The 16230-nt window shown below is 38.1% G+C and overlaps 1 protein-coding gene across 2 annotated transcripts in view; it reads right to left on the bottom strand.

The window, feature by feature from the left end:
• Positions 1-16230, bottom strand: part of GRM5 (glutamate metabotropic receptor 5) — a 558863-nt gene that overhangs the window by 505955 nt on the left and 36678 nt on the right. The window contains exons 4-5 of one of the 2 annotated variants that reach the window (XM_082749014.1): positions 1580-1670; positions 500-1361 (exon numbers count right to left, since the gene is read on the bottom strand). In XM_082749014.1, coding sequence (XP_082605140.1) covers positions 500-1160 — 661 coding nt within the window. In that variant the 5' untranslated portion in view covers positions 1161-1361; positions 1580-1670. Of the gene's footprint in view, positions 1-499; positions 1362-1579; positions 1671-15819; positions 16000-16230 lie in introns of those variants that run through there. The other variant, XM_082749013.1, reaches the window with a different exon arrangement.

Raw genomic sequence — 16230 nt, 5'->3', positions numbered from 1 at the left:
CTCTCTTCCAGATTTAACTATACTCTCTTTTGAAAAAGAAATAGTTGAAAGACTAAACTGTTTGGTAATTTTCTATTACAGTAGACCTGGCCAGAACAGACTGCCTCCAGTCCCTACCTGCATTTATGTGTACCTCTCTTTATCAAAAACAGTTGGAACAACTTTAAGTGTGAAAATTATGAAATGCTAATTAGATTTCAGAAAACTTAAAAATCTCTAGAATCTTCATAGCAGAAATACAGGTAATATAATATGGTAATAGAACACACAAAAAAATTCATTTCACCAAATGATGGCCACATCAATATTCACATTATCCTAAATCCAAACCTCCATAGACATCTGCCGCTTGACCTCTTCTTTTATTACTGGGATAACCAGGCAACTCAAAAGATCCCAATAACCAAGAATATTTTAGCCTTCCAATATCTGAAATTATAACAGGGAATCAGCTGAGTGCATAAAAAGACATACATCAAGGGATATAAAGGATGCTTACCTTCTGTGTGCACAGCTGACACATAGGTCCAGTTGTACCTCTTCACTATGTCCACCATGGCCCGTGCTTGCTGAGCATCTGAGGGCACAACCCTCATGAAGTACTTGAACAGAGTCTTGTCACTCAGATCCATGCTTGTTGCTGAGTAAGCAATCTGAGGTATGTTGAAAAGCTGGAGCAAGTTCTGGACCTGAATGGCCACAGAACTGGAGCCAGGCCCAATGACCCCTACGATGGGCTTCTTGGAGCGGAAGGAAGAGGAAGACCCATCCACGCAGCGCACCAAACCTTCTTCTTCTTCTGAAGAAATGAGGGAGTCCCTTATGAACTCAATGCTCTGCTCTAGGGCCACAGCCGAATGCCAGCAGGAATCCCTTATCTCACAGCCCAGGGTGATGTTGGGCAAGAGCGTGGGGTCTGAGTTGATCCTTTCCAGAGTATGCAGCATGGCCTCCACTCTCTGAATGCCATACTGTTCACGAACTGCCCCACACTTCCTCTCATGAACTTTGTCCACTGTGGGCTGGTGGTGGACAGAAAAGAGAGCTCCAATAATGATGTCACCCGGCATGTGAGCCACCACCCTCCTCTCACTGGACTGTGCACTCCCACGGACATCTTCTTTCAAAAGCAGAACTGACAGGATCAACAGAAGGACCATTTTAGGAAAGGAGTTCAGGCTAATAAAGATAGCATGGTGGGGAAAATTTAGGAGAGTTCTGATAGATAGAATCAAACAACGTCCTATGTTGGGTGGCAAACCAATGAATTAGCCAGTAATTTAGATGTGCTCTCTAAAGGACCACCATGTCCCCACGTACCATTTAATTAGATGCATCCATGTGATCATGATCTTCAAAACCTGGAAAAAAAATAGCATGGGTATTTTTAACAACGTAAGTACAACTACTTTGGGAAGCTCTAATGGTCTATACTAGTAGACTTTGATGATGTAGATTAGGAATATAATCTTTTTGAAAAAAAACAACCTAAAAATCTTTAAGACTCTCTTTTGTAATTGTGTAATTTGATGAAGCAATCCAATAGAGCTTCTTGATCCTACTTTATGTGCATTAATACCTTTTTTCATTTGTTCATCTGGAGTACACAAAAGCAAATCTATGTGTGGCAGGCCAAATGATATTCTTATGTGAAGATGAGAGAGAGCATCCTAAAAACAAAACAATGTCATGAATAGAAAACTTTAGGAAGCATGCAAACCAAAATAACAAGCATTAGTTATCTCTGGGTGATGACAGTTTTTGTTTTAGAAATACTTTTTCTTTCCAAATTTTCAGTATTAGGATATATTAATTATGTAATCACAAAACTAAAGTGACTTTCTAACAAAAGCTACATAACCCCTCTTCAAATGCAAGTTAAGGCAAGCTGAATAATCTTCCCAATATGTAAGTATTGTGTCTAGTTTCCATATAATATAGAACAAAGTCAGTAGGTATTTCCAAGTTAAATGAACTATAGGAAAAAAAGAAGAAGAAGAAGAGGTTTGGGGTATTGCAGAGTGAAATGTTCCCAAACTAGGTAGAAAGACAAAGGGAAGTGGGCACTGGTTTGGGGCAAAAATAATATTCAGTTCAAGTTGCAGTTCTGCTATTGAGAATTATTAATAAATTGTTCAACCTCTTAGTACCAGAATTTCCTCATCTGAAAAGTCCCATCATATGTACTAGGCTACTGTTATGGGAAACAACATAAGATATCAACTATGCAGTTGTTTTGTATATTGAATAGGACTATATATATATATATCCAGGACATAACCTTTTCTGTTATTACATTTCTAAGGGCATTCTGTAGCTAGGTGGTGAAGACAGAAAATTCTCTGGCAACCCGCTCAGTCCTCCAGAGTCTTCAGAGTAATTACAAAGTCTTGTAATAAAATTCACAGTAATCAGTCCTCTATCTCCGATCCAGAAAAAAAAAAAAATTCCATATCACAAAGACTCCAAGGGCTAGAAGGATGCATATTTAGAACTATCCTTCTGAGTAGAAACTTAGCACTGCTTTGAATGTAGTCATCTATTTCAGTTTAAACTCCCGGGAAGAAGGAAATGTGTCCCTAATTGCCTACAGCCAATTCTAGCAGAGTTTGTAAAAGGGAACTGACAAATTAGTGATTTGGGTTATTGAAAGTATTGTATAAGAGACTTATTTGTTACGTTATCCTCTCTGCCAGCAAAGGATCTCAAGTTGTTTTCAAGTGACTAACTTCCTAAACAACACCTTTCAAAGACAGGTGATGCTTCTTCAGGAACTTACACAAGCATGATGCTTCCCCAAGAATACTAATGGTTTTCAAAACCCATCAGGTCTGCAAAAATTCTAGTCCCGGCACCAAGTGAAGATGACCTGAATCACAGTTCTCGTCATTCCACGCATCCCAAAATTTCTACCACTGCCTTCTACTGTCTCCTATGGCAACAGAGAAAGGCTGCCTTGCATAGGGCCAAACATTAAAACAAAAAACCTTATAAAATAACCAGATGTTCCAGGATAACTAGATGTTTAACAATATTTAGGGCAAAAATCAGTTTTGGTATGGAAGTTGGCATTGTAGAGAAGGAGAAGGGAGCAAAGGCTGATAATAGTTTTCTCATATGAGAAATTATTTGAATATTCTCAAGCTTTCCCTTCATTTGCTTAGACCGAAGACCTAGAGACCAATGCTTGTTCTCATGAACATGTGACTTCTACTGCTTATGAGCATATCTCATAACCATATCTCATCTCTCATAAGCATATGAGCATATCCATATATAAAGAAATCACAGTGTCTTATTAAATCCAGAACATTAGTGAGAAAATGCAATAACAAAACAGGACTCATTTTTATTACATAAGACCATCAAAGTGATAAGTGAGACTAAAAGTGGCCTATCAAAATGGTGAAACTAAAACATTCTTGTGAATTTTGTATTAGAATTATTTTAGGCAAGCTCTGTATATATTGAGAAATACTCAATACACACACACACACAACACTAAAATATTGTCTTTCACTTATAAGCTAAATTAATTTTTTTACTCATTCAAAAAATATCTACTAACTATTGAGTGGGAGAGACTAATGTAACAAAGAAGACAAAGAAGTGCAATGATGCACACTGATCAGTGCCATAATTATCTTTCATTGAACACCCATCATATGCCAGGCACTTGTTCATTAACTCATTTAACAAATATTTATGGCATGTCTATGCTATGACTCTGTCGTGGAAATTAAGTATTCAAGAGAGAATAGGTGATATTTGCTTCCTACAGGGCTCACAGATCAGTACTCTAAAAGATGACTTTAGCTAGAGCCTGGGAAATGCAAAGAACAATCAAATAAAGAAGGCAGTCATGTGAACAAGTATGGCCAGAGCATAAAGAATGGGAGCAATCGTGGTACAAGATGAGGTGCAAAAATAAGAAAGGGCCAGACCACGTAGGATCAGGTAGATGCTTAAAAGGAAGTTGGATGTTAAGTGCAACAGAAAACTACTGAGGAGTTATAAACAAATGACTGGCAGAATTCAGTCTTACAAAAGATTGTTCTAGCTGTTCATTGTTCTGGATAATGGGCAGAAAAAATCTGATTAGATTATACACAAATAATCTAAGTAGCGATCTGATTATACACAAATAATCTATTATTTGTTATCTATTATCTGATTATACACAAATAATCTAATATAATCTATTATAGATTATAATAATCTATTATATATTATACACAAATAATCTATAATAATCTATTATCTGATTATACACAAATAATCTAAGTAGGGAATTACAGTGGCTTGGCTACTATTGGGGACAGCAGATACAGAAAGAAATGGACATCATCAGACATATTTTGCAGGTAGAATCAACTGGACTTGTGACAGGGTGTGGGTTATAAGGTAGAGAAAAATTAGGGTCTACTCTTAAGTTTAGAGTCTAAAAATGAGTGTATTTTACCACTTAAAGATATGGGATAGACAGGTATAGCAGCAGGTGGAGGCAGAGAAAACCTGAATAACTTTCTCTTGAACATATTAAATGTGAGATAACCTTATTTTACTTTATTGTTAAAGATTTTATTTATTTATTTGACAGAGAGAGAGAGGGATCACAAGCAGGCACGTAGCAGGCAGAGAAGGGGAGGGCGAAGCAGGCTCCCCGCTGAGCAGAGAGCCCGATGCAGGACTTGATCCTAGGACCCTGAGATCATGACCGGAGCCAAAGGCAGAGGCTTAACCCACTGAGCCACCCAGGTGCCCCACATGAAATAACTTTAAAGCACCTAGGTTCGGGTGCCAAACAGGAGGTTGGATCTATAAGGCTGGATCAAGATGTGTGTTTCCAGTTAGATATATAAACTGAGGGTCACCAATACATAAAACCTTTGCAGTGAATATAATCACCTGAACAGCAAGCATAAGTAAAGAAAAGGTGGGGCTGGGAAGTCAGTCCCACATACAGGCCAGATTGTGGACAAGCCCATTAACAGAACAAAGGCAAGTCATAAAATAGGGAGAGAACATAAGAACACACAATGGAAGAGGAGCCAGAAGAGAAATGTCCTGGGCAATTTATATTTACAGACACACAAAGGGCTTTCATGTTGCAAATAATAAAATACATCCTGTTCTCCCAAAGATATAATTTTCTATATGCATTGACTATCTGTGTGTGGATGTGTCTGTGTGTGGCAATAATCCTTATAGCAACCCCAAGATGTAAGTATTATTTTATTATCTCCATTTTACAAATGATGGTAATGGTAAAATTGCCCAGTCGCTCATAACATATAAAGGTGTCTAATCACTGTATTGTATGCCTGAAACTAATGCAACATTGTGTGTCAATTATACTTAAATAAATAAATAAATAAAGTAGCTGATCCCTTAGAAAGCGGCGGACCTAGAATTTATGTCTATGCCTAGTGATTACATCACATACACTTTTCTTTTTTTCTTTTTTTTAATATTTTATTTATTTGACAGACAGAAACACAGAGTGGGAACACAAGCAGAGGGAATGGGAGAAGGAGAAGCAGGCTTCCCATTGAGCAGGGAGCCCATACAGAGCTCAAACCCAGTACCCTGGGATCATGACCTGAGCCAAAGGCAGACACTTAACAACTGAGCCACCCAGGAGGCCCTCCATCACATACACTTTTCATTATCCCTTGCTGCCTTACTGCCCCTTCCTTCAAGAAAGGTATTTCCCAAGGTCATAAAAAAATGAGAAGGGCCACCCAAACATAGTTTAAACACCCCAGGGATATAGAATCCTACAGGAGTTTCCTTTAAACCTAGAGGGTGAAGAAGATTTCAGGAAAATAGATGATTCAGTGCTTAGAATGTAGAAATGTGTATGACTGTCCAGTACAAAAGTGTTTATATTGCTCTGTCAGCCCCCAGTAGATTATGGCCTGCTGGATTATAAAAAATGACTGTTTAAAAAAAAAAAAAAAGCAATGACCACTGCTGTGGATGCACACAATGGCTGTACTTTATCGACATCAGCTATGAAGCTCACATACCTGGAAAGTACATTCTGAAATATATTGTGACTTGGAAACTTGACAGAATCGTGCCACAACTTAGCTTATTATAAGGTTAAACAAGAGATCACATGTGCTCCCCAAATACAACAAATTAATGGAATATAAATTCCAGATAGACCAATCGGGTATACACTAGCTCTAGCACCATCACTCATTTGTCGAATATGTGTTTCTCAAGTAACTACTATGTAACAAGCACTCTTCTAGGTCCTGAGGCTTCAGTTATGGACAAAGCAGACAGACATCCATGCCCTTCCAAAGCTTAGACTCTAAAGGGGGGGCTGTCAGACAATAAACAACATAAGGAGGTAAAATATTATATGTACACAGTAATAGGGCTAAAAAGAAGACTAGAGCAAGAAGGAAGATAGAGTCAGAGCTGTCAGAAAATTTTAATAATGTAACCAAAGAAGTAGACACATTAAAAGTAAAATCTGGGGGCACCTGGGTGTCTCAGTTGGTTAAGCTACTACCTTTGGCTCAGGTCATGATCCTGGAGTCCCTGGGACCATGGGGCCAAATCCAGCTCCTTGCTCAGTGGGGAGACTCCTTCTCCCCCAACCCTTCCCCCTCTCATGCGCTCTTTCTCTCTCTTTCAAATAAATAAATCTTTAAAAAATAAAAAGTTAAAATCTGGGCAAAAACCTAAAAGAAGAGAATGAGTTGTGCAAATATCTAGCAAAAGAACATTCTAAGTAAGGCCAAAATCAAATGCAAAGCCCCTGGGGGCAGACTTCTGCTTCATATGTTGAGGAACAACAAGGAACCAATATGACTCCAGTGCAGTAAAACTAAGGAGAGAGAAAGTCAGGTCGAGAGTCAGTATGATCATGTGGATTCTTTCTGGACTTCAATAGGCTGGGCTTTAATATCATGTGAGAGTGATTTTCCAAAAGAGTTTTCAATAGCAGACAAACACACAAAGACCAACGTTTTGTAACAAGAATTAGGGCACAAAGGCAGAACTGAAGAGGCAGTCAGGAAATGACTGCAAGAATCCCAGTTGGAGAGAGGACAGTGGCTTGGATCAGGGAGACATGGCCCTCTCAGTGGAGAGAACGAGTGGAAGGGAGAGCAGAGGAGTGTGCTGTCAGATGGGACTTGGGATGTGAAGGAAGGATAAGGTTCAACGAAGACACTCAGGTTTTCGGCATGAGCAAATGAAAGATGGTACCATGTTAACTGAGGTGGAGGAAGCCATGGAAGAGCAGATTTGGGTGGACTTACTAGAAACTAGTTTTGATGTGTCAATTTTAAGATATATGTTAGAAATTCAAGAAGAGACATTTAATAAGCAGCTGGTCATAAGAGGCTAAGGTTCTCAGAGAGGTCTGTGTAGGAGATATAAATGGGGGAGGCATCACTATACAGATAAGCATTTTTTACAAACCATGAAACTAAAGGAAGTCACCTAGGACGTGCAGATAGAAAGGAGACTAGCTCTAAGACTGAGTCCCAGGGAATGCCAATGATTAAGCTCCCAGAGATAAGGAGAAACCAGCAAAGGAGACTGGAAAAAAATTTGGTACTATTTAAAATATAAATATGATATCAATATAAAACACTGAGTGTGTATGTATGCACAAGGTCTGGAAACATACATAGTGGACTAAAAGGGTGTTCTCTGAGTGGTGGGAATACGTGTAAATTTTCATTTTTTCTTTGCCTTTATCTGTTTTCCAAATTTCTACATTTGCTACAAAAAGATGTTATTTGTGATATTACTTGAAGTGTGGGACTGAGGGGCCTGACATTAAATTTCTGCCCCTGTGGCCCTTATCTCTCTTGAATCTGCCCTTCCTGGGGAGTCAACTAGTCAAGCAAATTTGTATCCCCTTCAGGTATACACTGCTTTACCCAATGGTCTTATTCATGCTGCTTCTGATCCTTTACCTGCTCTTGCCTGAGTAGCCTTTATGGCAGAGTTTTTAAAGAGCATGGGCTGGAATCAAGTGGACCTGGGTTTGAGTCCTAATACTGCCATGTGTTGGCTATGTGCCCTTGGTCACTTAGCCTCTCTGAGCCTAAGTGGAATGACAATAGTATTACTCTAAGGAGTTTTAATGAGGACTGAATGGGATAATATTTTAAAACATTCCTTTTATAAAATCATCCCAGATCCTTCACCTTGTCGTATTGCTCTATCCCCTGAATTCACGTCACATTTTTATTGATACTTTGTGTTTATTACTAAGCTAATATTATAGCTATTTCTACACGTTTCATCATCCAACAGACTTTGGGTCCCTTAAAGGTTAAATTGGTACTGTATACAGCACCTGGTATAATCTTTGCACAAAATAAACATTCAATAAATTCTGCTAAATGAACAAATAAATACAGTGAATTGCTTCCACTGAGTTTTCTGGTCAACTATCTGATTGAGGTTTTAAGATACTATCCCTTGCCCCACCCTGGGAAATTGAAAAGTGGATAATAAAAATTCTTCCGTCCAATGGGTTCAGACAACAGAGGTCCTCAAAAAAAGAAGCAGGTACTGACAATCTAGCAGGTAGAAACCTTTAGTGTTCCCCATGGCTTTTCAACATATTAAGAAAAATATCTTTACAGAAGTGGATAGAGCCCTGTAGATAATTCAATTCAATTGAGACTCACAAAAATTAAATGATTTTTGGCAGGTCTGGGAGAAGAACCCAGCAAAATCCCATCTCAAAACCCAGGTTTAATCACATTCTACAACTTGGTATCTGCTCTTCCATAATTTTCTAAGCATATAATTTTTTTTATCATATTTTTAAATTCAAATAGTGTTAGTTTGAAATCTCTATCAATACATTTTATTCTACTCTCTATATTGTAAATATATTTCCATATCGGTTCATTTTGTTGATGGAGACAACAATAATAATTAAAATATATAGAGAGAGTTCACTACATGTTAGGCACTATGTTTAGTGTTTCAAGTGAAAAATATAATTTGTCATAAAAAACTGTAAGATGAACAACTTTATGCATATTTTACAGATGGGAGATATGAGGCTCAGATAGATGGAATGGTTTGTTTAATATTCTAAACTAAGTGACTATCAGAGCCAAGGTTCACACTCAGAGCATCCATTTCTTTTTAACAGCTGCATAGCATTCAACTACATTATTACACCAAAAATTATTTAATTATCCACATATTAGTAGATATTTAGATTGTTTACATATTTTTCTACTGTTATAAATAATATACTTTACTTACTTTTGAAAGTATTTCTATAAATGCATGATATGGCTGGCATGCACATTTTCACATTTTATTATCACATTTATTATTTAGATTTTAAAAGGTAACATCAACTTCCTGTATAAATTTATGGGTGAGGCCATTCCTCCTTAGGTATCTCACCATGAGGTATATTCATTTACTTAACAAGAGTCTTAGAGGGGAAAAAAAAAAGGGATGGGAAATAGTAATACTGTATCATTTTTTTAATTTATAGAACCTTTTCCCATTATTAATCTCACTTCAACCTATGACAAAATTACTGCCAAGAATATCTGATTATCCCATTTTATATATCAGAAAATAGAATCTATTAGAGAGACTAAATAGAGAATAAATTATTTGCTTTAAGTTATAACTCTGATGTAGTAGAGGTTATAGATTGGTAGCAAAAAAAAAAAAAAGAAAAAATCAGGTTCTTGTTACAGATACAGAGGAAGAATTAATACAATGATTTTAAAAGGTTTCAAAATGTTATAGATCTACAACCTTATATATGGAGTGCTTTAATTCAATCAAAAACAGTAAATGATAGGAGTTTACATAAACAGTGTAACAAATAATAGATTAGTTTAGGGTCTTATTTTCAGAGCCACTAGTCTGCTTTATTCAATAATATATCTCTTGGTTCACAACATAATAAAATTAATCACTATCCCATTATAGAAGAGAGTAGACATATATTTGATACGCATAAAGTATTTTTGCCTCCAGTAACCATACAGTCTTCTATTGTATCCTAACTGAAGAAAAAATGTTAGTGGGTAGAATTTGCATAAATGGCAACTTACACTGTAACCAGATTCACAGCTCACATTGTCTTTTATTCTTAACAATCTTCTCAAACACTGACCATCTTTCTGGCACAGATGTCTCTTATATAACTTAATCCCCACACAAGCAAATCACACAGTTCGGGACATCAACACTAAAATGATTCCTTCTGCCTGAGGAATAGTCTCATCCTAAAGAGACAGGGGTGTCAATATTGCATATGCCATGAATGCCTTTGATGTATTTTCCTAAAAACAAGTGCATCCCATAGATGAGCGAGATTCTGAGGTATGATACCGAGAGCTTTATAGTCTAGGAAAGCTCCATTGTTGGAGCTATCTCAAGCACACATTTGTGACCTTGTAAACAAAAAAGCCCAGAACCCTCTCTGTTTAGCTCAGATCCAAAAAACATGCCATATTTTCAATGAAACTCCCTTAAACCAAAAAGGGGCCATAAAATATCATTGTACAAAAGTGAAATCTGTTATTTTCTGCATTAATTAAAAGGTGCTAGCACTAGAATAAAGCTCACTAAATCATTGTAAATCATTAAACAACTGGTTTAGTAGTCCATGAAGACCTGAAACAGCCTTCTACAGCAAAGCAATAAAAATGATGTAATCTACTGTTAACTAGTTTCAATTTAATTATCAAGCAGGGATTCCAGGCATCTTCCCATTTTGCAGCCTTCAGCTGCTTTCTTGTTATTTATGGCATACCTCGAAAGACTGTAAAGCATTATTGTGCCTATTATATTACCTATCATCAGGTGCTTGAAAATGTGCTTTTGCACATTTGATCTCTAGTTACTTATCAATGGCTAATATTTATTGAGTGACTACTTTGTGCTAAATAATGTACAAGCATTATTTAACATCAGTCTCAAAATGACCCATGAGGTAGGTGTGATTACTACCTACATTAAATATCTCTAGAAATTGAGATTTTGAGGTGAAGAATCTTGCCAGGAGTCCTATACCTATAATAAATGGCAAAGTCAGGACATGAACCCAACTCCCTCTGGCTCCAAAGCCCATACTCAACATAATCGGATGATAATATCTCCCAAAAGACCAAATGGGTTGGCTGGTTAAACCTTATGCATTGACTCCAAAACATTCTGGAGACTCTCTCTCCTTTACATTACAAGTTTATGTAATGCCAGCCAACCACATTTAGATGCCATACAAGCCAACTAAATAAATAGAGGTAACTCTATTTCCTGCAATCATTTAGATTATAGTTCCCCAACCTTAGCGACATACTGTGGAGGTTTACTGTCCTGTGCCTTGTAGAGGTCTCTAGATGCCAATAGCAAACACACCTCCTCTAGTTGTAACAAATGAAAATGTCCCCAGACACTGTCAAATGTCCCCTGTAAGTCAAAGTCATCTCCAGCTGAAAACTTCTGATCTATATCCTGGCACCATCTACATAAGCATCAGAAAAGAATATAATTAAGAACTAATCATCTGGCTTTGTCAGTCCCAGAAAACTTTTTCCTGAAGCATCCTAATAATTTAAGAACAGTAGTTTGGAATAGGTTTGTCTTATGCCTTCTTTAGTTTATAAATTTTTTCTGGCTACATTGTATGCTTTTAAAGCTTAGAATTGCAATTTGAGAAATACAGATTAAATCCTGAGAATGAAGGATTATATTGCCTTACATCAAATAAGCATGGTAGCGTGGTTCTGAGTGGTCATAAGTCATTTATTATATAAATGAATGAGAAGAGTATCCTGTGATATACTTGATCATTTCAAAGGCCATTTTTAATATGAAATATCAAGTTCATTTTAACTTTGTAGCAAAGCAAAGAATATTTTATATAGTAATTGTACATTAATTTTTCAAAATCCAATTTTTATTTTTAAAAAGGTAATTATTATGCTATTTACCTTTCTTCTCAGTCTTTAAAGAGTTCTGCCTTATTGTGTATTAAGGCAAATTAGTTTTTAAGAAATATTTTTCAATTATTCCTTTGTAAAGTATTATGAATGTAAATAGGCTACATTATTATTATTATTACTATTACAGTGCCCACTAGCACCATTATGATTATGATCTTTTAATTTTCCTCATAACATTTATGTTTAAGAGCATTAAGCTTATGAACAATGACCTATAGCCAGAGTTACTGTGGAAAACGATCATTAGGGAATTATTCATAGGTCTGATATTTTTATAAGACCAACAGAATAGTATCTACATAAAACACATTTTTCACATATAAGTCTTTCCTTTAAATTTCCCAACTAGTTTGACTAAAATAAGAGAAGATATTTGAAACAGCAATTATGTACCAACCACAGGGTTGCTGAGAAGATTAAATTCAGAAACTAGGGAAAGCTAGGAAACATTTGATATTCAAAGGCCTAGATGAGATTAACAGTCACAACTATGATTTCTACACTCTTAATTGTGGTCTAGAACTTTGCTTATATTTGTACAGTTAATTCATCATAATTATTCAATGCACCTTATAGTGTTACAACCTGTTCCTCATTTTTTTTTAAAGCAAAGTCCATGCCCAGCATGGAGCCCAATGTGGGGCTTGAGCTTAAGACTCTGATATCAAGACATGAGCTATCTTCAAGAGTCTGACATTTAACCGACAGAGCCACCCAAGCGCCCACTCACCCCCCGCTCCCCATTTGAAAAATAAAGAAAACAGAGGCAGAGCAATATTAAGTAACTCTCCCTTGGTTACACAGCTAGTAATCCCATACAAAGATGGGATTCAAACTCAGACAAATCTTGTGTGAGCGTCTGCCTTTCCAATCATACCACAACTCACTGGAAATCACGAGAAAACAATTCCATAATGTTTCGGCACACCATAGATTAAAGTTACCTAATGTGATGAAGGAGGGTAAGCTTGATTTCCAAACCAATCAGATGTGTGTATTTACTCATTTTTCCCATTTCCTTTCATATGACAATGGAAGGAAAACAACAACTTGGTTTTAACAACAGAGAATTAAGAACAAATATTGCCTTGCATAATTGTTATGAGGATTAAATAACACCAGTGCATGGCATGGCGCCCAACATGCTCAAGGAAGGGTAGTTGCTGAAGCAGGGATGAGCCTGAATCAAGGCTTTTGTTTCGTTACCCTTCTGACTAAAGTTGGATATATAATTCAAACAAAACTAGAACTGGTAAAATCTAGATTTTTTTCTTCCTCTGTGAACTTAAAGGAAATGAAAGCAGGCTCATGGCATAATGCTTTTTACAACTACGTTTTAACTGACTGAGATGAAGAAATACCAAGAAGATATTGCCTTTTACAAATAGCCAAAAATTCAAAATCAAAATTCAAATTTTATTTTTCACATCATGAACTAAAAAAGATTTCTTTTGATGCTTTTATCTTGTGTCCTCCTAAGATCCACTCATTAATGAAAATAATGACTAAATGATGCTCCAGGACTAGCATTAATATTCCTCTGAATTTTAAAAATAACAATATTTCTAAACTGTAAAATGTTCCTGCTTTGTATTACTACACCTTCAGCATATCCAAACTCCAAAGAAACCAATTAACTTTAGCATATCCCAATAGATATCAAAAGATAGTCTTCAATATTTTATAAAGTTAGTTTATACTCTATTAAAATAACAGAGCAAAGAGGATAAGGGAAGAATAGTTGAATGCATGTCTTTCTTCATCCCATAAGGACAGAAAGCCTGGGAGAGAATGGTATACAAATAAGTACAATATTTTTCATGATTACTGCCATTTCATATTTTCCATCTGTAATTTCACCTATGCTTTATTGACATTTAATTTAGTTTTTTAATCTAAAATGCTCTTAAAATTCCATAAAAGAAAATGTAAGACTCCTATAAATTCTTTAATGTGTTTTGAACAAAAATGAGAACATTAGAAGTATTAAAATCCTTTAGTCACAAACGTGATATATGTTTTGTGCTGGTTGGACAAAGTTTTCACGTTGGTGTTTGTCACCAGATCCATCACATGGACTCTTAAGTGATGGAAGAGGCCTGTGTCTCCCTACGGAAGTACATATTTGGATTGTTCAAACATCACACCCTCTCCCAAATAATCTCAATAAGTCCTTTAAAAAATCAATATTGCAGTTTGGTTTCTCTTTGGGTACAGCCCACAGCCAAAATACTGCCTTGTGACCGTAGAGATCTAGGGGGTGCAATGAAAATATCCAAATGATACATTGTGTCAAGCAGAGTGTAAATGACTAGGGGAAATCTTTTCTCTTACAAGAAGCAGTTAGGTGGATAGTATTCTACCCACATTCTTCTCCTAAGAAACCCTGAAGGATCTGTCCGACGTGCTGAAACGGTCCCCCCTGGAGAAGCCTTTGTAGGATGTGCATTAACCTGATGAGTTTAAGAAGCAGTATTTTCAAGTCCCAAACTAAACATCCTTTTAAACAGAAACTGAAATCTATAGAGGACAGAAATAGTCACAGTTGATTCTTAAATGTGAAAATCATAGATACACGAGAGACATTACAGGAGAAAATTCCTTGTGCTCTGTGGTGGTTATGAGGGGCACAAAGCACATCTAACAAGAGGTAGCATACCTAAACACATCAAAACTCAAAAGAGTATCCAGAATGTTGTCTAACTAAGAGGATTCTACAGAAAACCTTGGCTTAGCCCCACTGGGAGAAGTGGCTGAACGTAGTAAAAGGCAATGTTAACTTGGCTGTCTCGAATGGCCAGAAGCCAACATTAAGAATACAGATTAGCTCTGGCTGAGTCTCAAGGGACTTAGAACAATAAAACAATATGTAGAGAAAGAAGCAAAAGGTGGGAGGGAGATTCTGCCTTCCCACTGGCCTGTGTCAATTTCTTAGCGGGAAGTAAAGTGTTGGAGAATCTATCTGCCTGGTTACTCAAGCTTACAATTCAGCTGAGGCAGCACCAGGATTGTGCCTAAATAAGCACAAGTGCTTGTTAACCTCTCCTCAATTTCCCTGCCCTACAGCACCTGCTCCGGAGGGAAATGAGGGCGATTGGAAATTGCAGCACCAGTTTCAAGAGCCTTCCAGGCAGACTCTTCATTTCCCTTCATGAGGTCCAAAGTCTGGGTTAGTCTCCGGTCACCGGTTAGCTCACGGGCCTGACTGGGGTTCTTTCCCCAAGTCACTGTAGCCTGGGTTCCCTCCTCGGCATGCTACTCATGCTGCCGCTCCCGGGTCACTGGCAGGCTGTGTTTCCAAGGGGAAAGATGCAACCACAGGAGAGGAAAGAGCGAGAGGGCGCAGACTGGGGTTCAGAAAGAAGCACGCTAGCCTGAGAGCTGTGATTTCAGCACCACCCGCTGTCCCCCCTCCTCCTGCAGCAGGCGCTACTGGTCGCAGCATCTTACCGATCTACTGGGAAGCGATTCTCCTTCCTTCCCTCTCCACCTCTGCTTCTCCCAATTCCGAACCCTCGGGTGGTTTGGGGCAGCATAATCTGCATTCTAAACATGCGCACCTGGCCTTAGGGAGCGGGAACTCGGATCCGAAGGCATGCAGGATCCGTTTCTCAATCCTTGCAGCCATTCCCTCCTTTATACCCCATTGCTCTTGCCTTTTCTCCCAACAGGTTTAACTAAGGCCATCAGCAAACAGAGCAGACTTTAAGCTCAAGGTCTGACCAACCTGCTCCACGCTCTTCCCACTCCCAAACCAAACTGTGAGGTACCCAGCAAGCTGATAGCTCCTACATCCTTCCCGAGCGCAGGGACACTTGGGCACACAGACCCTTAGCAAGCTTACCCCCCTCTTGGCCGCGCAGCGGGCAGTGAGATGCAGTCTAGCTAGCCCCCCATAAAGTTGGGCTGTGCTGATCAGCGGGGCAGAGTCAGCCTCTCCATTCCCAGGCTCCCCACTAAGAAGATCTTAAGCTCATCTCCTGCGCTCAGTGCGCACAGAACAGCAGAGCTGAGGGCGGCGTGTGCAGCAATCTCCCTGCTACTGAGAAAGGGGAGGGTTGGGGGGAAGGGGAGTTCGCGGAGGAGGGAGGGGTGGTAGTTTGTATTTATAGAGAACAGAGTTCTCAGCACAACTTTTTGGTGCCACCAAGTGGCACAGTGAGTTCCTTTAGGAACACAGACTTTGGGTCGAATCTGGATGGGGGAACCAGCTCCGAATCCAGATGCTCACATGATAAGAGGAATCAGGGGCACC

This window comes from Mustela nivalis (assembly GCF_964662115.1).
Source record: "Mustela nivalis genome assembly, chromosome: 9".
Taxonomy (NCBI): Eukaryota; Metazoa; Chordata; class Mammalia; order Carnivora; family Mustelidae; genus Mustela; species Mustela nivalis.
The sequence above is the reverse complement of the archived record's forward strand: the minus strand, read 5'-3'. Positions and strand labels throughout refer to the sequence as shown.